Source organism: Cynoglossus semilaevis, chromosome 2 (assembly GCF_000523025.1).
Source record: "Cynoglossus semilaevis isolate Cse_v1.0 chromosome 2, Cse_v1.0, whole genome shotgun sequence".
NCBI classification, from domain to species: domain Eukaryota; kingdom Metazoa; phylum Chordata; class Actinopteri; order Pleuronectiformes; family Cynoglossidae; genus Cynoglossus; species Cynoglossus semilaevis.
Window position 1 is genome coordinate 11,931,421 of NC_024308.1, and position 22,430 is coordinate 11,953,850.

Sequence of the window (22,430 nt, forward strand, 5' to 3'; positions counted from 1 at the left end):
CTGATACTGTATACCAATCTGATGTTGTTTATTATGGGATGGAGTGGAGACTTTGACACTCAGTTTGACCTTCATGATTTTGACATGAAGACTTTCAAACAGAAAACCACCCACAGGGCAATGACAGAGACTCACATGTTTGTGTGTGTGTGTGTGTGTGTGTGTGTGTGATGTGCATTTACATACATGCAGCAGGTTGTTGCACCAGACATTAGTCAGTGTCAGGTGAACTGAGCCGGTGAGAGTTTACTTTAATTGAGGCTGTGTGTGTGTTTGTGACTCAGTGTGTTTGTGTGTGTCTGTGTGGTGTTGTGTTACTTGCGCCAGTGGGAGGATGAGGTTGGTATTTCAGCCAGCCATCAGCACTGCGTGACCTCATGGTGCTTTAGAAAGATTGACTGACTGACTCACTGACTGACCGAGGAGCTAAAGAAGTACTTCTACTCTGGGCTTTAAAAAGGCAGGTACAGGAGATATTTGGGCTTCGAGAGTTTCTAGTTATTAGTTATTAGTTATTATTATTAAGTACTACGTCTGTATGAGGTCACCGCGGACAGTCGTTCAAAGGACAGAATCATTTGGCATGACACAGGAAAACAAGATGGGTTTGAAGCACAAAATTATACTAATTATATATCTAAGGGTGAGATAATTTGCACTTAAAATATCATTTCTAATACTATGCAACATGAACTGGTTCCTTTTGAGCTGTGATTATGTATGGGCAAAAATAGTGTTCATTCAGGCTGAGATCAGTGGTTTTCACATTTCCAGACCTTAGGACTGACTGACTGACTGACTGACTGACTGACTGACTGACTCAGCTGCCTGTTTCCTGTTGACTGCCGTCAGTCAGCACTGTCCATCTCTACATGCTATTGTAGCTGGTGTGTGTGTGTGTGAAAAAATCAAATGAGTTAAATGGCCGCTCCTACTCTGCTCTTTAATAAGAGCCTCATTTATATGTCACACACACACACACACACACACACATACATACATTCATACTGGTGGCCCCACGCACTGAAGAGCGCAGTAGGACATCGCTCTCTCTGCTCTCAACAAAGACTGGCTCTAAACTCTGGTCATGTGACAGTTGTTCCTATTGTTCACTGCTGGCCAGGGGTGGTTTTGGTAATGCACTAGTGTGTGTGTGTGTGCGTGTGTGTGATGTGCGTGTGACAGAGCAGGAAGACACTAAGAGCCGTATTGGTGTTTACGTTCATTCTTTCAGTTGTGCATTTGCTGGTGAACAAGAAGTGAAATGTGTAACAGCTTTAAATAAGACAATGTTGACATACATGTGTATTGACAAATATATGGAGATATATATACACATATATAAAAACCATTCATTCAGTGGATTAACAACAAACCCTGCGTGACTCCGACTGGTGCTTGTGTAGAAAAGACCCATTATCTCTGAAGTGTAGACCGTGGTTTAGGTCAAATCGACTGGAACAGAAAAACAGACGCGTTTCACTCTGAATCTTTTCTAATGGGCCGTTTGTATCTACGTTGTTTATTCTGCCGTTTCCCCTTCCTGTTAATCTGCACCAGTTTGTCACCCAAGGTCTGATGTGAGTGTGTTGTACTATTGTGTGATCTTGCCCAAGGCTTTCACTGGTGGTGGTGTCAAAACAAAGCCCAGTTCAGGGTATTTGGTCTATTTGTTTGCTGGTTAACATTTAGAGATGGCGCTGTTCTGATCTGGTCCTGGATCATTATACCACGGGTCAGATTTTGTCCTCGGTCCTGAGGTTGACATGTGGTCTCGATCATTTTTTTGTAAAATAAACATCGACCTTTGTGAGCATGAAGACCTGTTGGTTGGTTGTGCCTTGAAATGATGCTGCACCTTTAAAATTTAACAGATTTAAACAATGTCAACGAGAATAAAAAAAAATATTTCTGGAAAAATGCCGATCACAGCTTTGTGTTTTGTTCATTATGTCCTCATATTTACACCCCAGTGTAGTCCATCTGTCTGGGTCAATGAGGAAGTTAGGCTATATTTACTGATTTTTTTTTTTTAAATGGTGATGATTTGACTGTTTCTCAACACAAAGAACAGCAGACGCACCAGAAAGGCCAACACTTCCTCTTCCATGGTCCAAATTTCTTTTGTTTTATTGTCTCCAACACTGAAGACTTCTGCTGATATCAGACCTGATCTGGTTATGACCTGAAGTTCTTTTGGGCTTAGAAGAATAATTACAGTTTCTGAGGTTGTGGCTGAGATGACCGCAGTCGGACTATGACTTCAGCTGTTGTAAAGTTTGTGGGGATTTCTTTCTGTCTGCAGTGACTACAAGTGCAGTGTCCAGATAAGCACAGCCACAGAAGTGTGTGTTTCTGTGTGTCCAATGCCTGGCGATGTGACCAGCAGCTGAAGGGAGGAGAGAATAAGGCCGAGGGTGAAACATGGGAGGAAAAGGGGGTGATGGAAGGACAAAGGACATAAAGAAAGAGAAGATGTGGAGAAGAGAAAGAAAAGCTGACATTGCGATAGACAGACTGGGGGAGGAAGAGAGGGGGTGTCTGTGTGTGTGTGTTTGGGGGAGGCAACATGAAAAAGAAGAGAAGAGATGGATGAGGTGGGATGGAGCCGCTGGGGCAGCGTGATGGGAACGAGATGAAGAGCATGGAGGAGGAGGACGGAGTAGGCGGGGGGTGAGGAGGTGAAAGGATGAAGATAGGAAAAGGAGTGAGAGTTTTCACACCGTGGCTCTCAGCATGAATTATTTATTCACACCACTCCAGGTATTCATGTGCAGAAGTGCTGTCTCACCCAGTGAGAGTCGGCCCTTTCCCCTCTGCTGGAAGGAGTGTGTGTCTGGCAGATGGTCAGTAAAACACACACACACACACACACAGGCACAGCTGACCATCACTAAAGGTCTCATAATAGGTCTCCCTCCTGTTGTTGTTCAGCCTTCAGAAGAATCTCTCTGCTCTGACCCAACATGCCGGAGCATGACTTTACAGTGTGTGTGTGTGTGTGTGTGTAAACTCTGCTTGTCATGCTAACTGGCCAGCTGTTCCTTTCTCTGAACAAGCATTAACATTTTCACTGTCAGTCTGGTCACTGCTCTAACTTCCTGCAACAGTTGGTTTTAGATCCATTTCCCAGCAGAGTGTGTCAAAAAAGAAAAACCACTCTGTCTGTCTCTGCATTGACAGGCAGTGGAGGAATGACATCACTGAGGATGTGTTTGATACATACAGTATACCTCCCTGCTGAAGGTGCTTTTCAATTGTTGCCACTGTGGTAAAAAAAAAGGGTGAAATAAGTGGATAAATGACTAAATTAATAGATTTCTACTTAAGGGTGAATGACGACACGCAACAACAACCGAGTTTGAGTCCACAAAAAATATTCATCTATTGCATTTTCTGGACTACCACAAGCTGGTCCTGCGACTTATATTCCAGTAATTTGTCGGTCACAAACATATAGCATGTAGCCATGGCCACAGGAGGGCGCTGTCTACAACTTGACAGCTAATTGCGGCTACTGCACCAATAATAAATCCCAACTTCCATTAAGAGGAAAGATCAAATGCAACCATTAAAAGGCGGAGTGCAGAACTGTACCTGCAGTCTATCACTAAGAGCAGCAGAAAAGAAGCTAACAGACCAACTGGAACTGATGTTGGTGCTTCGTCTTCCTCCACAGCTGGAGGAATTGTTTCGAAGTGCCACTGAGGATGAATGGATTCAGTGATGCTGAATAAGATCAGCTGTCAGCCTGTTACGCTAATGTTTTTAGCCTGGGAATGAATAGTCTCTGAATGGTTAAAGGTTCCTCCTGCGTTTCCTGTGAAATTAATGTCATGCAGTATTTTTTTTTCCAGTTCCTAATCTTCATTATTTTTTTTTCTGAGAGAAAAATATCTGCAACAAACAAACAAAAATAAATTGGTGACCATTTATTGGACAAAAACAAATCAGTTTCAGAACTAAAAAAGAAGATTTTTCTTATCTTGATTCATGGAAAATTGTGAATTAAAAAATACAAAACAAGAGCCTGTTAACAAGGTCTTGAAGATAATTGTGAATGTATTTCTTCAATTCCTGCGAGTATGTCAGCGTAGTCTTCAACTAAACGGGCTGAGATTGTAGTAAATTGCGATTAAATTTAAATTAGAAGATTATTATAGTCCCTTACGTATACTTTTTGTGATGTATAACTGAAGAGTTCACTAGTCTGGTCTAATCTGACAAAATCTCCAACAGTTACACCCCCGGTGTGGACTCTTTACCCCCTCCAACCTCACCAGGTTTTCTACTCAGACACAACAGCAATCAGCAGCCGTCTTGTCCCGGTCTGATTTTACAGTTTGATAAAATTGGAAAAAAACAGCGTTTCTTTAATCTTTATGCCGGTTGATCTGTGGACGTGTGGCTGTGGCTGTGATATTTTACTTGGTACAGTGTGACAAACCGAGGTGCGCCGAGTGATTCAGGGCAGATGATGAGGGCAGTACAGTCATCATCACACAGCAGGGGAAGTTCTTCAAAACCACCACTCGTCTGTTTTATGTCTGTGTCACTAGACCAAATATATTTAGATAAAAAAAAACAACTTCCAGTAATTTCTTTTCTTTTTTTTCTTTTTTGTTTTTCTTAGTGACATTCAAATCTTATAGATTTTTTTGAGAACCAGTTTACAGCTTTTCTTGAAAAGATTCTGTTTCTGGTCAGTAACTGTAATAATTTAATATAGGCCTAAAATTAGGAATGAAAAAGAGATTTTTCTGAGCAGATTCTCGTTTATTTTAATGTGAGATGATTGTTTATTTTAAAGTTTAATGTGACACATTTTAATTTAACTTTCATTTCATTGAAAAAAATAAAACAATTTTTCTGACATTGCAGTTGAAACCAAAGTACACCCATAAAAACTTTTAAAAAATATCTTTCATATTTCCTGTGACTAATTCAAAATTAGCTGTAGCATAGTGGATCATGGGAAGTTTCTATTGGCCAAAGGGGCTCAAGTGTGTATTTTTCAGGTGTTTTGTATGTGGGGCGGGTGTCGACCATGTGAGTGTTTGGGTGATGGAGGCGACTGCACCTGTTGAACTGACTCTGCGTCTCATGTATCATAATATTTCATCTCTGTGAATAATGTACGTGTCAGAGTGTGTTTGTGTGTTTGAGCTCATGTGTCTGTGTGGAGCAGTCAGCCACAAAGGACTGTTTCACACCTGAGCCTCAGTCTTGTGTTACCAGCTGGTTACATAGAGGTTGACCCCAGGTTAGACTGTAACTGAAAGACTAGTAAGTGAGGTTAATTCACTTTGTTATCTTTTAAAAGTCTGTTCAAATGCCTGAAGAGTTAGTCCGTCTGCTGAGTGACTGTTTTTTTCTGTTTATTTTCCTCTCCAGAGTTGAGGATGATGGCCGAGGGGCGCTTTGCCAGTCTGCCCAGGTCCATTCATGCACATCATCACACACTGGATGGGGTCACTGCACACCATGGAATCCCCTCTCCAACCCTTGCTGCCCCCGGTGGCAGTGCCTTCTCCTCCAGGAGGCTCCAGGCCTCCCTTGCCTCCTCTATGGATCTCCTCAGCTCCCGTCCTGGGTGAGTTAGACCCCAAGGCATCACATCACCAAACAAAAATCTGACAAAAATTATAAATTATAAATATGCAATGAACTAAAATAATCTTCTAGTTTGAATTTACTCACAACTAAAATCTCGACCTGTTTAGTTGACGACAACGCTAATATACTCGCAGGAATTGAAGAAAGACACAAAGATCTTCTTTAATGGCTCTAATTCTGGTTTTGCCACCTAGTGTAATTGTATGTAATTACGACACACTATTGTGCCATGACCTAGAGGTTGCAAATCACTGTGTAAGACATTAGATTTGTCACAGGGCAACAGTGGTGACCATGTCGATGCGTCCCTGAGTAGGAAGAATCAATAACTGCAGCTCTCAGCTTTTTAAAAAAAAATGGAAATTCGCTTCAACGATTTAAGACGGTTTAGAACTCAGATCTTTTTCTCATGAAACATAAATGAACTTTTGATGTCATTTAGATGACAACCTTCACTGTTCAGACAAATGTATTTTTACATCAGAGGTAAACTAAAACCTAAATCATTTCTGAAGTTTCCAGAGTTTAGGATTTCATCCAGAGGACTGGGAATTCTTTCATATTTCCTTTTCTTTTTATCCCTCGTCTCTGGACTTCAGCCTCCCTCCAGGGAAAAACGCTGCTCTCTCAGAGCTGTCCTCTGGTTCCTACCAGCCCGTCTCCATTCATGGGACGATGCCTCGACGCAGGAGAGGAGGCACCGCCCCCAACCATGGGAACCACACCTGGGACCCCAGAGCCAAACATACGCATCCATCAGTCGGTGGGAATACGACACTGGCTCCTGGGCACAACCATCAACCTGTGACTTCTCCGCTGGTCCAGAACATCACCAGTGACTTCCAGAGTTACAGGTGGGGACACATGTCTGATCTTCACCCCGTCTAACTAAGATTATATCTGGTTTTATGTGTCGTCATTAACTGAAGGAAAAAGACTCAGCTGTTACATTTGTCAACAATTCTGCCTAAAGGAGAAATGGATGAAATATAATCTATCAAATACACAACAACAAAGCATACGTGATCATCTCTCCAGAAAAATAGACTGTAGCCAAGTGGCAGCGCAAGGGAACTACAGCTTATTCAACACAACACAAAAAATAATGGATTCACTTTTTTCTAGAACGGTGAAGGCATCACTAGGTAAACTTGCCCCAGCGCTAACTTAGCTTTCTCGACTCAACACATGACAGGGATCAGACTGACAACGTTAACTACAACCTCCTTCCATCAACCTAAAACCTTCGTTTGTTATTTATGATGTAGATATTTTTGTAACCACTTGTCAAGGTAGAAATTATAAATTTATAACAGAATATTTGAACCCTGTCATTGAGGGACTGACTGATGCTTAGCCGCGCTACAGCTAATAATCTGGAGCGACATCATCACAGAACTTAGACGAAAGACTACGGAGCTGGATGGAGAAAGGAGAGATTGTAAAACCAACCCTGGGGGAACCTAGCAGTTAGCTCAACTTCAGAGAGAACACACACACACACACACACACTCCACTGCCTTCATCTTTTCCTCCCACCTTTCCATCTTCAGTGTAGAGTTACACCAGACTGTATCTGTCTGATGTGAGTGTGCGTGTGCATGTGTGTGTTTGTGTGCGTAGCCCCCAGCAGTTGGGTTACCTTTGTAGGTCAGGGTGTGGCAGGACAGATCACAGATTACTGTGAACTCTTTGTCTGCCCTCTCCATCTTTCTGCCTCTTCACTGGATACATTTCACAGAGTGATGACAAACAGCAGCACAATTTGTCCAGTTCAGATTCAGGCTGTGCAGGTGCTGCAGTACTGCAGTACTGTATCACACTGAGTGTATACTTTAACTGTCAGATTTTTTAAATTTATTTGTTGTTTTTGTACTTCACAATTTTTAAAGTAAAAATGAAATCAGGAGTTCAGTTAAAATCTCCCAGTTTAGCCGGTGGCTGAAGCAGTGACCTGTCAGTAGGTCAAAAACACAGGTTAATAGTGCATTTAACCTGTCAATAGCCTCAAAAACAAAGTGTAATTTTACTTTTTTTTTCTTTTTTTATGATGTTTCAATTCATACAATTAAAACTTTTTTCCATTAATATTTTTAATTTCCAAACTCTTTAGCTGACAAACTAACGCCACATTTAAATTTTCCTTTTTTTTATTGAAATGGGTCCTCAGCATTGGTACACAAAATACTTTGTACCGAATATTTGAAAATACCCTGCTTTGAAGTTGGTGTAAACTAAATTCCACACACTCCTCCGGCTCACAGCAGATAAAGACGCAGACGAGGGAGCGTCTGTTCAAAGTATGGAACCTCCGGCCATTTGGTCTTGACTTTCCATTGCTCATGTCATCCGCTGACCTATGACCCTCGACCTTATGCTGCACTGTGGTCAGTTTGACTGTGGGCATCTTGGGAGACCACCAAGTAGGAGAAGAAAGAGCAGGGGGATGGGGGAGAGTGGAGGGGAGGCAGACTGATACAGCAGAGAGACAGAGTCAGAATGATGAAGGAGGAGTGTGGGACTGTTTTAGGTTGTTACATGTTACATGAATGGTTGTAACACCGTCACAGGTGTTACCACTGTTCTCTCATACTGCTGTATTAATAAAGTCAAAATAAACGCAGCTGCATTTCACAACATTTCTTAAATCACAGTTCTCACCTCATCTCAGAGGGTGGGAAATACTTGTGAAGTATTTTTCATTTGTTTGCATAATCAGTATTTCATTATGCAGCATTTAAAGTAATACTACTTAGTACTAGTAAATAAAAATATTCCATCCCTACTTTTCATGCCATATGCACTGGTAGAATTTGTCTTTTTTTAATTGGATTCTCACTAGACGTTATGCAGCTCCACTGTGGAAACACACTGACCTCTGCTGGCTGCCTGTCGATACTGCAGTTTACCCTCTTCAACTCTTTCCATCCCCTCCTCTCTCTCTCTCTCTCTCATCGCCTCCCCTCTCTCTCTCTCCCCCCTTCTCTCGATCTTCCACACACAGACAGGGTGAAGTCCCTCTCTAAGGCCAGGTTGTGGTCTAACTCAGTATTGTGTGGAGAAATGCAAAGAACAACAGTAGCCAGAAAAAGACTGTGGCCGTGCAGCCCACTCTGCCTGCGACTGTTTTTTTTTTCTTTCTTTCCTCTTCACATGTTTCTACTCTCACTCTGTCAGAGGTACAGGTCAGAACTGTGGTTGCAGAAGCAGCAAATTCCAGTGTCCATTGCTACTTCAGCAGCATGGGCAGAAGAAGAGGTAAAGTTAGCTGCGGTCAGTGTGTGTACTCTGGGTCAGCTGACGTTCTCACATCCAAATTCAAACAACAAAATCAAGAACAAAGCAAACCAGTGTGGAGAAGCTGTCAGTTCAAAGTCTGTGACGACAACAATGCCCCCACCTTAACCCCCCGCTCCACCTAACTTTGGGGTTAAAAGGGAATTACCCTCTAATGTAGAACATTCAGTTTAAGGCCTGGTTCTGAGAGCCTGGTGGTTAGTGTGGTGAAATCGTGGGTCGGAGTCTAACCCCTGACCATTGAAGCTAGACGTAGCGTTACACACGTCAAAGATATCAAAATGAATTTAGTTCACAGTCAAGTCCGCAAAAAACTTCCTGCGTACTGTGGTGACTTTTTATATTCAGTAAAGAAATAAAAAAAAATGTTGGTTTAACCATCATGAGAGTGTACATAATTTTGAAGTTGGTTGTATATGTGGCACTGCCACATGGTCGCTCACACTGCCACTGTCAACGTGCACGTTCCTACACAGAGTAGACAGGCGCTTCATGAGCATTGTTGTCAAGACATGATCATGGAGAAATGGACAGAGAGGAATTTGTAGAAACATTCTTTTTATTATATTTGTTATTATATATATCTTATTTTTTGTAAATACAACTTTATTATAGAATCATTGTAACCTTGTTTTGCTGAATTTAACTTTTTTTAAGAAATTTTCAAATGTCATTTGGTGGAAGAGTGGGTAGTGCTCTTGCCTTACAGTGAGAACATCACCAGTTCGATTAACTCCTTCTACATGGAGCTCCCATGATCTTCACGTGTGTTAATATGTGAAGATGAGTTTTGTACGAATACTTCAGTCACACCGGTTTAACTGTTCACTCTAAATTGACCACAGGTGTGAACCTGAGTGTGACTGGTATGTGGCCTAGAGACGGACAAACAAACCGTCCAGGAAGTAACCCAGTGTTTCACATCCTTTTTTGGCTCGTCACCCTATTTTGACATCACAAGTCAAGCCAAAGTTTTTTTTCCACAATTGTATTACTGTGTTATAAATACAGAGGAGCCAGATTACTGCACAAAGTCACATTTTACTGCATTTTTCAGAACCAGCTCAGATACTATTATTTGCCACATTTGATTTGAACTGGATTTATATTTATTATTTCAAAATGAAAGAATACATTTGTATAAAACTGTGAATTTTAAGAAAATTTAAGTAATTAAAAGAGATGTTTTTTTTAATCAGTGATTTTTTTTTATCAATTACCAAACGACCTAATTTGAAATCCAGGTGATCCCACGTGGTGTCGTGACCCCGAGGTTGAAAAACCACCTTACCTCAGAACCGCTGCATATTCCTAGCGACCCTGAGGAGTATTAGGCAGTAGAAGCTGAAGTATTCTGCTCGTATACTTCTGACTTACACCAGTATTTTTAAGCAGGCTGTGACTCTGAGTACACTGCTCTGAAAACATAAACCTGCTGCTCCTGGAGGAGAGCACTTCACCTCCTCCCCCAAATCACCACTGGACATTGTTGTGAATGGAGGTTTGTCTTCAGTTACGTAACGAAATCCTGCTCATTCTGCGGAGCCACATTAAAACTAAGAGGGCTTAGGGCTGGGCATACTTTGTTTGCTAAGTAAAACGTTGGCCACGCTAATATTCCCGTGGGAAACGCCAGCAACGGCTTAGAAGATTTTAACCAACAACCTCACTAATGTATAGTGGAGGATTTGAACCTAATTACCTCCTTGACTGAGCTGCTGGGTGTAAGCCTGCTGCAGCGGAGACACTCGTGTGCACATATTCCTGGCAGAGATGCCGAGTACTGCAGGGAGTAATTGCACGTACATAAGTAGTAATTAAACATCTGCCAAAAAAGTCTGAAAGTAAATGCAGGAAAACAAAAGAAAGGAAAATTCCAGAATATAACGTATGAAGTATGGCGAATTGTTGTACACTAAATTACTGACGAATTTAGGATTTCCAAAGGAGATTACTTAAAAATAAAGTGTGTGTGTGTGTGTGTGTGTGTGCACGCTCTCTAACCTTCCTGTGAATTTGCAGAAGGGTAGGCGTGTGGCTGCTATGTGTGCTGTGGTGGGGGAGGAGAGGGAGAGGGAGGGAGAGGGAGAGAGTGAAGGAGGGAGGCCGGGTCAAAGAGGCAGTGAGTGAACATGTTTACCACAGAGAGAGAAAAAGAAAGAGTGACAGACTGACAGGAACAGAAGACTCAGAGTGAGAGCTGTGGGAGGGAAGTTTTATTTTAGCCCAGAGGAAGTAAATGTAAAGTTCATTTAATTCAGGTTTTATCAGATATCCGTCTCGGTGCCTGCTGTCCAGATCACTCAGGTCTACGGCTGATGAGGACAACTAGTTTGGACCAGTGACATCTCTTTGGACGTGTTGTTTCTTTTTAAATGCCACATCTTCACTGAACCTCGTCATCCTTTGACACAATCGTACCGAGCTGAAGAAGTTCCACCACTCAGCAGTAACAGCAGGAACTAAGAGCTGGGGTTTTTGTTTGTTGAAGTGGAGCCAACGACAGAGAAAGGACACAGGAGGAGGTTTTTGTCCCAGAACCAAGATGTGCTCTCTAAACCGGACCTTGTCTCTGTCTCTGTTCCCCAGGGAGCCGGCTGCTGGCCTGGACGCCACGGTGGACTATGTGAAGGTAGGATGAACCAAAGTAGACACTGACAATGCTGCTCTTTGTGTTTTCGTCACAAACTGTTACACATGGATAACAACATCTGAGGCTGGAACTGTTTGTACAGAGATAAATGATGCACAGACGCAAAAAAACTAAATGTTCACTCATCTGGGCCGTTGGTTCTGAAATCTTCCACGGCCTTGGGTTTGATAAGGAGTCACTAAGTCACGATACAAACTTTATTTTTAAGAACAATTAATTTCAATTCCTTGGCTAAAAATACATGGAATGAAATATAATGAGGTTCTATTTAATCAGGGGCCTGTTTAGTTGAACAAGACATCAATCTATACAGGAATTGAAGAAAGACACATGCAGACCATAGCTCCAAGGCTCTCTTGCTTATTATGTTTTTATACCAATCTGCTGCCAACTAGTGGAAGACTAATTTATTGTTCTGCCTGTCAGTGTCACAAAGACGAACAAACCAAGTATTTGCAGTAATTAAATAATAGTTTCCAGACCGTTTAAGGGAAACTGGATAACTCCCATGGTGCACCTGATGATATCTCACAGCACATTGTGGTTGAGAATCACAACAAGCCAAATTATCTGAATCACACACCACCTTATCATTATTTCCTTTTGTCATCTGTGTGCCATTCTGATGATGTAATACCCCTGAAGCTCCAGCAGGTGAATTTAAAATATTCACTGGTGACACACGGCATGAAAACAACTACATTAATTGTAATTCATATCAAAAACAAATCATATAAAACCACATGTGACTGTGGAGACAGCATGAAGCTCAGCTTGATGGCCCTGGGCTACAATGATAATACACCAGTAAATCATACACACCGACATCTAGTGTTGCTTCACACTGTAAATTACACTTAATCACACACACCCATAGCACCTGAGACCCAGTTTCCCTCAGTCACAGGGAGGTCATGACTGTAACGTCAAACTTAGTGTCCAGGGGCAAGAGCCTGCCATGCTGAAGGTTCTGGGTTCAATTCCTAATGTGTGTAGTATTTCCTTAACTTCCTTCACAGAGATGGTCTTTATTTCATCACAGACTAATGGACTCCACTGACAAAGTTAAAAGTTAAAAAAAAAAAGTCTTAAATTAAAGGGTTGAGGGGTGTCCTGTTTGTAAGCCTTTTGATTGGTCCTGATATGTTTTTACAAAACAGCTTTAAATCTGCGTTTAAATAGTCGACATATTTGAAAGCTCGTTTGTGTGTGTTTTATTAAAAAGGCTTTAGTGGCGTAAAAGTAAATGATATTAAAGATGAGACGGAGACTCAGGAAGATGATGTCACAGACTGTAGGCCTCCAGGGGAGGGAGGAAAGGTGTATCAGTTTTTACGACTTAATTATGTTGTCAAATATTCATCACTGCAATACGTTTTTCACAGTTTTAATGAACTTAAATCAGCCGCTTTGAGGGAAACACAGATACAAGCAGAAATTTAGAATTCTCCTGATCGTCTGAAAAAAACTAAGATCTTCTTGCAAGTGAAGTGAAGACCTTTGGTGGACTCTCATTTTCTACCTAAACATGTGACCAGTTAAACTAAAATGGAAACTTTTACTGTTTTCAATCATGAACCCAAGAAGTGAAAGTATGTCTTCTCAGTTCTAGTTTTAAAAACTCTTTAAAGTGATGAATATATATATATATATTTATACAGTATTTATTTGTGCACTTCTCACAGTCTGCTTATCCATCCACTCTATTTCTTCTTGTATTAGCTCATACGCTCAGATGCTAACAACTCAGTGTGAAAAGCAAACTCACTCCTTCCCACGAGAGGAAAGAAGCATATGTGGGAGACACACACGCACGCACGCACACACACACACACACACACAGGGATTCTTAGTTGGAATTAGACTTGTGAGCAGAGTCAACACTGTGCATGTTGACCACATATGGAGCTACTGTATTCTGACCATTATAAAATATGTGTGAAAGTGCAGCCGTCAGCTGTAGCTGCAGCTGCAGCTGCAGGTGTGTTTGCATTTCCAGTGTGGTCGAGAACACTAACACCAGAGCATGTGTGCACACAATTGAACAGACGGCACCAGACAGTACAGGTGCTCTGTGCCATATCTGAGCAGTCAAAGGTCATAAGGACACAAGGCTGCAAGCACAGTACAATGGGCAGCGCATTGTTTAGTGCAACCACAGGATGTGCTCTGAGTGTGTGTGAGGTAGGTGTACGCGGGACAGGAAGTACACGCAGACGACAACTGTGTACAGATATTCATTCGTTCGTGGACAGACTCATTCCCACAGCTGTTTGAAGTCTGCATGCTCCCCTCATTTTAGTCTCTTGCCCTCATAGACAGGAAGTAGAGCCATCTTTGATGTGAGAGCCAGAGGTTTAAATATAAAAGCTGCATCATTACCACTGTAATTACAGCACAAAGAACGGAGCAGGAATTTAGGAAAGTGCTAAATCAAAGGCGGCCGAGACAAATTGTAATTGATCACAGTGAGCTCTGGGAATTGCTCTGGGAGAAGGGAAGATCGAGGGAGGGAGGAGTTCTGTCTATATTTAGGATCTTTATATGGATTAAGGAGGAATTTAAGAAAACTTCACCTAAATATTATTTCAAATTATGCTGCTTTCAAGGACATCACTGAAACACAAGTCTGAGTCACAGCTGCAGAGAATACTTTAAAGAAAAAAAGAGTAAATATTAATAAAGTTGATATCATATGTGACAAAAGGAGACACAATCACCCTGGTGGTGGTAGTGTGTAAATGCAGCTACTGTTCACGCCTTCACTCAGTCTCATTTAAAAAGAATGACCAAAAAGAGGGAAAGGAAAAACATATATATATATATATATATATATATATATATAAAGTTAATATGCACTGATTGATTTTTAAAAAGCTACTAGATCAAAATTCTCAAAACGGGAGAGGAAAAGAGAAAAAAAAAACGTATTTTTATGTGTTTCGGATGAATTAAACAGTCACTGACCCCCCTCAGTCCCTCTACTCCCTCCTCCTCCTCTGGGTCATGGACATCAAGTTTCTAAATCCTCATGAAAGAAATCCTGGAAACAATAATGTTCTCTGTGTGTGTGTGTGTGTGTGTGTGTGTGTGTGATCCCAGGTTTTCAGCAACACTAAACTTTCAGAGGGTCGTAACGGTAATTTACTGTATACAGCAAATACACACAACACGTGGACTGAGGGAACAGAATAAAGGCTCGAGTGTTTGAATAAATGACTCAAGTATCAGGGCTGTCATTTAACCAGAGCGTGGATAATTACAGGGACCCCAAACCCATCACAATTTTCAATGCAAACATGCTCTTAAACTGAGTGAACTTTGACCTAATTTTTCAAACAATACAATAATATTCTTGAAATGGAATGATTTTCGTGTAGCTTACTACAAGGAGGTAAAAAAACTGAATTGAACTCAGATCCCCATACTAGTGTAGTCAAGCTGAGTTGAAACAAACAAACAAACAAACAAACAAACGTGTAATTTCTAACCATGGCTGTTAGTTCAATGTTAAAAAAAGAATTAAAACTAAGTAAGTTATTTCTGGAAAAATAAAAAATAAAAACTTAAACTAAAGACTTCTGTGTTTTCTCTTTCATAAACGGACACTATCTTTAAAAGTTAACAAAAACAAAAAAGAACTTTGTCACACCCCAGTGGTCAATAAAGGTACTGCTTAACCACCGCCTGCCAAATTAACTGTAAATAAACGTGTACTGTATAACAAGACTATTATCCAGTAGGAAGTCCAAACGCTGTGTGACAGTTATCACCACTATCGCCCCCATGTGTCAGAGAAGCAGCACGACGTGATATAGACACTTTGTAAACATTCAGGCAGCTGGTCACCATGTCAGCCAGCTATTCAGCTGCAGGGACCATGACAGTACAGGCGTCAGTGAACTGGACAGCCAATCAATCAGCCCACCAGCAGAGCAGGCAGCTGGCCAGCGCCACGACTTGCTTCCCTACATGAACATAAATAATCTCCTGCTAAGACCTCGGTGATCCTGTTGAATTTCGTGGTCATTTCTTCTCCGCGCCGTCCATTCGTGATGCCGTGAGAACGTTTAGCACGTTTACACAGGGTTTGTTGCACAAAGACACGCAGTAGGAAGTCCTAAAGGAGGGATTTATAATTCAGGATTTTTATTTCATTAAAATTATTTATCCAGTAATCCAGGGATTGGAGTTCATGTTTGTTGCTGTCACTAAGAGAGTCTCCTTATTGGATTATTTACACAATAATAGGGTTCAATCATGGTGACGATCAATGCTGACAACACAATCTATAGATCACATCCCACTTTTCCATCGACATCACTACAGCCTCCAGGGAATATACTGTGGTATACTTTACTGCCGCAGGATCAAACAAAAGCTTTTATACCAACGTGCAACTAAAGTCTAAACAGTTTTACAGTTTTAAAGTTTTTTCAACAAAATTACTGAAGGATCTAAATGCTAAATCCTCATACATATCCTTATATATGTACACATATATAGATACATATATAAACACAAAACACACATATATATATTTTATAAATGTGCCAAATCTTCTTCCTGTTTCCATCTTCTTGACCTTCACTGTAAAATGGCTTCCTCATTAGGACGTATCCTACCACTAGGCAGAGCTGGTACTAAATTTAACTGAAGCTTTAACTGGTGCAGCTCTATATAAAACACAGACTGAACAGGACTAGTTTTACAATCGTAGCCAAGATAGCATTAGTCAAACTCATGACCTACTTTGTGTCACACCCCACCTTTGAGAACTGCTGGTGTAGAACACAATGGTAAGTGAGTGAAGACGATAAGAAAACAATAGTGGAAGAATTCAATGAAATATTTGTACTGTTTAATTTTCAGTATTAGTATATTTTAAAAATATTTTAACCACCAATACTTGCAGGAGTGTTTTAAAACTATGTCTTAGATGCATAATATAATAACAATACTATGAATAATAATAGTGAATAATAATAAAGAAATAAACATTTAGAAAAGTTAATTAATCTCCACTTATTATTTTATGGATTAAATTCGACTTTGTACAAAGTGCCTTTTATTTTGGCTTTACACAAATTTTTTATCAGTAAAAATAGATGCATGTGAAAAAAAATGTTTTTATAGACTCTACACAAATATTTTTGTGATTAAAAATTCTTTCTGTCTTTAAAATGTGTGGAACACATTCATTTTTAGTAGAAAGACAAATAAACCGCTGGTCGGCTTCGATTCAGTTTAAACCCCATCAAAATGGATGCGTTCACTGACGGTCGTAGCAGTCAGTGAAACTCCGACTAAAACAACAGTCTCTCACTGATGGATGACCTGTGAAAACACAGAGCAGTCTCATCTGCAGCGACGATCGATTCTCTGCTCGGAGAACGTGATGAACACAGTTGAACTGGCAGAGTGACATCATCATCATCATCTGTCAGCAAAACAGATCACATTGTTGCCAGAATTCAAGATACACTGAGTTTTTTGTTTGTTTGTTTTTTGCATCAAATCTGTTAAAGGCACATTCTGGATAATTTTCTGCCAATTATATACATATATGTTTATGAGCTAACACGTTTTTGGCTCAAGCTAACTATTATTTTACCAATACCAATTTTTGACATTTAGCCATTATTATGCTAGTTGTTTTGCTAACCTTGGTCATTTTCTTATCGTTTATTTTGCTTTCTTTTGCTTATCATCAGCTAATTTATTTTTACCTGTAGGAAGTTATCTTTAGTGGACTTTCAGCTTTTTTTAAACTCAAGTTAAACCGTTTTTGGTCCCAGTTGTATTTCTTCCTCTGGTTAGCATTTAGCAGTTTTTAGCATTTCTTGCTTCTAACCTATTGTTGGCTAATGCATCTTTGGCTGAACTCTTTTTATTCTCTATTATATATTTAACAACTTTTACTGCCTGCTTAATTTAGAAGAAGTTTTAATATTTGTCTTAGCTTTTGATTTATACTTCCTGCACACACAAAAATACTCAAAAATTAATCTCAAGCACTTTGTGCAAGAACACGACTACAAACTCCAACAATACTCCTTAGGCTGACCTCTAGTGACCATAGTTAACATAACACCAGTGCAGATTAATGTCACAACATTGCTTAGCTCATTACTCACTTCCTGTGTGAAACCATTACCCATGACCATTCACAACTTTCACTGAGTGTTTCTTATTCTGACCACGGGTCTGCTCCAAAGGATCAAGTCCACAGGCAGGACCATGTGATCTATGTGGTCATTTACATTTGAGGACATCTTGTCCTTCAGCGCCACCATCAGCACCAGATGCAGACGATGAATTCACGACATCACAGCCTCAAACTCCCGCCTCTGTTCTCTACAGTCGGCCACCGATCTAAAAATAAAAAGTACGGACTCGGAACATTTTTAAACACCACTGTCTTACAATCCCCCACAGTGTTTGTCTTGTTAAGTTGCTGAATATATTGTTTTTCTATAGTAAAGAACCAACATACGAAGGAAAAAAAAACAACAAAACAAAACAAAAACGAAGACAGGGAACCTCAGCACATCGACTTTTGTCCCGTTGTTTTTACAGAACATTCCTGAAGCGGTGGATGTGTGTATTTTAAGGTGGACTTTTAGCCTAGCTGGTGATTTGAGGCTGCTGTGGTTGGTGTGTGTGTGTGTGTGTGCATGTGTGTGTGTGTGACAGAGAGCCCCAGGGAAAGTTCTAGATTTCCTTCGAGGATCCTGGGAGACTTCACGCTGTAATTAGTGGCTCTGATCCCTGTGGTGAGATATTCCTTCATCCAGGGTGTCACCCTCAAAGTGTAATAATGTATCTGGCTGTTCACCAGCGTTCACCGTTTGTTCACACTGCCCCGCGTGGAGCCAAAGTGGGAAAACTGTGCCACTTAAGTAGGCTGTGAACAGCGTAATTACACAGTCGTCATCAACTAAAACAAATTGCCAGCTTTTCACAAGCAGCAACTAGAGAACGAACACACACACCTTGGACCTGATTCTACCTCTGACCTTTAGACTTAACCTTCACCCCAGTCTGCTATCAATTAACACCGGGTCCCTGACCTCACCCACGACCTCCACTGACGCGTTGCCTCATATTTTATCCCCACGAGGACAACGAGGTCCCTGCAGATTTGAATGTTTTGACAGGAAAACACTCAGAAGGCGACAATTGGTTGAAATTTTATCAGCAGCCAATCAATGTCTCAGGAGGTTTATGGGCCTATTTGGCAGTTTTCCTGGGAAAGTTTGCAGCGTCTCGGGAGATTATGCATGTTCTGTTTTTAGGACGGCTGTTATAAATAGATAAGGAGCAGAGATAGATTTGGAGTAAAACTCTTTGCTCTTTACTGTACTGTGCAGAAACCAGAGCAAAAAAAACCCGTACTGTCAGGATTCACCACAACCAGACTACGTCAGGACGAGACGTTCAAAAACAGGTTCAAAACTCAGATGTAGGTGATGATTGGAATATTTGAATTTGAATACTGCAGATTTGTTTAACTGCATGTAGATCAATATTTGCAGTACACTTTAAAGTGGTGAAAACTTTAGACTCTAAGAACAGTGATTGACTAGGACTTTTTTATTACAAGGACAATGAACGCATCATCGTCTTTGCTCTGCCACTGACTTGTATGTTCAACAAAAAGCCGGTCATGTCAGTAAGTGCGGTGAGAAGCCCTTTATTTTTAGCTATTTCCTGATTGGTTGATGGACAACAGTCACCTTTGAATATGTAAAATTAAAAAAATCCATGTGTTCGATTCAACTGAATCAACTCATGTTTTGTTAAAGCAAAGCATTAAAAGCAGGGTGTGTCATAGAAAGTGAATCAGAATGTATTCCTCCATCAGTCCGTCCATATGTTTTCAGAAAGAGACAGATTTCGCCTCTGGGCCACTCCCAGCTAGGCCACATATGATTTGGTCAAACCAGATCACATGGTTCTGTCCCTTTAGCCATATATAGAGCTCAGAGGGTGGGGCAAAATGGGAGAGATGTGTGTTTGTGTGTGTGTGTGTGTGTGTGAGAGAGAGAGAGAGAGAGGATCAGCGGAGCAGAGTAAAGCGACGGTGGTTTCTCTCTCTGCAGGAGACTGTGGAGGAGAGAGATAGAGGGGAGAGTGAGGGATACAGGAGAGGATGCTGGGAAGTCAGGATGTAAGGATGAAGCTCAGAACTAATTCCTGGCGCCTGACAACTCTGTTCAAAGTCCCTCAGTATTTTTAGGATCTAAATGTGAGTACTTGGTGTTGGTCAAAGTCCTCTCAGTTTCTCTGGGAGTCTGTCGTCAAGGAGACCAGTGCTGCTGTTTACAGCCGAGGAGATCCGGAGGCAGAACTTTCTCAGTCGGTTCAGAAAAGTTTTGCAAGAATGTCGGAGCGATGCAACCTGAAAACGCTGACTGCGGCGTTGTGTTGCTTCTACCAGAAGAACTCTGTGATTTCAGCAAAGGTGAGAGAAGACGCGAGGCTGTGGTCAGTGTTTTCATGTCACTCTGTGTCGATATCTGAGTCCACTTCCATCTATGTTCTGTCTCAGCTGCTGATGTCATTTAAGAGAAAAACCAATGGGAAACTCTGTAGAGCAGCGATGGACAAAAGCATGATGGAAAAAAAAAGCAGATCAGTCCATATTTTTTTGAAAACAGTCTGAAAAGTGCACGCTGACACATCCAGTCTGAGCGAAAATCTAATCACAATGAATGGTCCTCCTCTTCCCTCTCACTGCCTCTGTGTGAGCGAACACTGGGCTTTTATTACTGGGACCAGACGTTCTCATAAATGACCAACTGTGTGACTGTCTGCCTCTGTGTGTGTGAGAGATATATGGCCGGCTTCATCCATAAGTACTGCTCAGCTGGCAGACACACAGGGCAGTGTGTGACGCTGGAGTGTGAGACACTGATATCTACGGTGGCTGAGGTGACAGGACAGGGAGGGTGTGGGGTTATGAACTACTAACTTGTCATAGTTTGTCTTCCGTGTGACGTCAGTGAGATGTATGAAGGCCATTAGGATGATTGGATGGAGCAAGCGGTGGTTGGAGAAAGCTGAGGTGACCGTGTGTGAGGAGGATTCAGGTCCTAACAGAGAACACATGGTGACGGACCATGGATTGGACTGGATCAGAATTCACCGTCAGATGGATACAATAATGTGCACATCCAGCAGTTGGCGGTGTAGTAAAGCAGCTTATATTGAATTTATTTCTTCACACATCTTCAAAATACTCTGTCCTGTGAATGGTTACTGGGAAATCTCAAACAAAAACCAACATTGACCTAAATGTCAACCTAAATCTTACACTTACCCTAATCAGAGGAAACAGTCCAACAACCAGACACACACTGGCAGTATACTGTACATAACCAGCAAAAAACCCCTCCAATTCTCCCTGATGTGAAAAAGCTTAATCCAGGTGGTCCTCAGTTTACAACGTCCTCAACTTATGGCGTTTCATGGTCATGTTCCCATACATTTATTTAGAAACTATTTTTCATCATTCAGACATACGGAGATAAACTCACCAACTAGTTTGTTGTTTACTTTGACCTTTTAAACTTGAATTTCCAAAATCAGTAAAAAATGTTCCTTTATATTTGGGCTCTGTCTTTAGTAAAACAGGAAGTCTATTACTACAGCTATAACTGTAACTATATTCAGTTTTACTTTACTTTTACTTTAAAGTGTTTATATTTTCCCTAAATTCCAGAACAGACAAATGTTAGTATTTTCGGGGGCATTATGAGGGTTGGACGACACGTCCTGGTCACTGAGACCATGGTATAAAGTCACAGGAACTGAGTTCACTGCTGTACAAATGAGGGTTTGATTCCCTCTAAGTCAGTCCTTCCTCCTTCCTTTTATCCCCTCACTTCCTCTTTATTTCCCCCTCCCCTCTCTTTCTCCCCCTCCCCTCTCTTTCTCCCCCTCCCCTCTCTTTCTCCCCCTCCCCTCTCTGCATGTGTTATTCATGTCTTAACTTTTCATCCCAAAAAGCCTCGGGATTTTTTCCACTTGCCTCCTCGTTTCCTCGTCCATCTGTTTCGTTTGGAGATGTGAGCAAAGAGAGGCAGCTTCTAGACAGAGATATCACAGTGACCTGTTTGGTTTCCCGCAGCAGCAGCAGCAGCAGATTATTCATACTTGAATCCCATATTTCATGTTTGCTCAGTATTTGTGCACTGATTACATGAGCTCCCTGGGGAGTAGAATGTATTAAATATACTTTATTGTCCGGACTATAAATCACGCAGTATTTCATCCTTGGCCTGGGTTTGCGACTTATATTATCTACTGTATATAATTTAACGATTGTTACTTTCACGCTGATAGCCACTAGAGGGCACTCTAGGCTTGGGTACCGGTATCTGCTACTCCCGTACCACTGAAAATGGACATCTTCAGTTTTTTTTTTCACACTGACAGCCACTAGAGGGCCCTGGTTCGGTTTATATTCCAGAGCGACTTATAGTCTGGAAAATACTTTGATCTGTGAACTCGCTGTCTTCAGTTACACCTTGGTCCCCGTCTTTTTAAGAACACATTTCCTCCCTTCAACCAAATACCAACTATATTTGCAAAGGTCAAACTTTTACAGGTTTTTTTTTTTTACACCATCATCTCTTTGGCTCTGTTATTTTTTTTTTGGTGTAGGACATTAAAAGCCCATAAAAAGCAGCTGAAGGTTCGTGTCACCTTCCTCTAATGGACGCCGGCGGCCAAATCTCTCACCGTGTGAGTGTCTGTTGAACTATTTATTCAACACAGTGTGATTTAAAATGCTGATCAAACACGGCTTCGCTGCTTTTAGAGGCTCTGTGAGACTTCAGAACACTGAGCAGTCCAA

General features: G+C 41.1%; 1 protein-coding gene across 1 annotated transcript in view; it reads left to right on the plus strand.

Moving 5' to 3' along the window:
* The window catches only part of bcar3 (BCAR3 adaptor protein, NSP family member), a 36,831-nt gene that overhangs the window by 808 nt on the left and 13,593 nt on the right, over positions 1–22,430 (plus strand). Inside the window, exons 2-4 of the mRNA XM_017030660.2 lie at positions 5,395–5,593; positions 6,216–6,470; positions 11,503–11,545. Coding sequence (XP_016886149.1) covers positions 5,403–5,593; positions 6,216–6,470; positions 11,503–11,545 — 489 coding nt within the window. The 5' untranslated portion in view covers positions 5,395–5,402. The remainder of the gene's footprint in view (positions 1–5,394; positions 5,594–6,215; positions 6,471–11,502; positions 11,546–22,430) is intronic.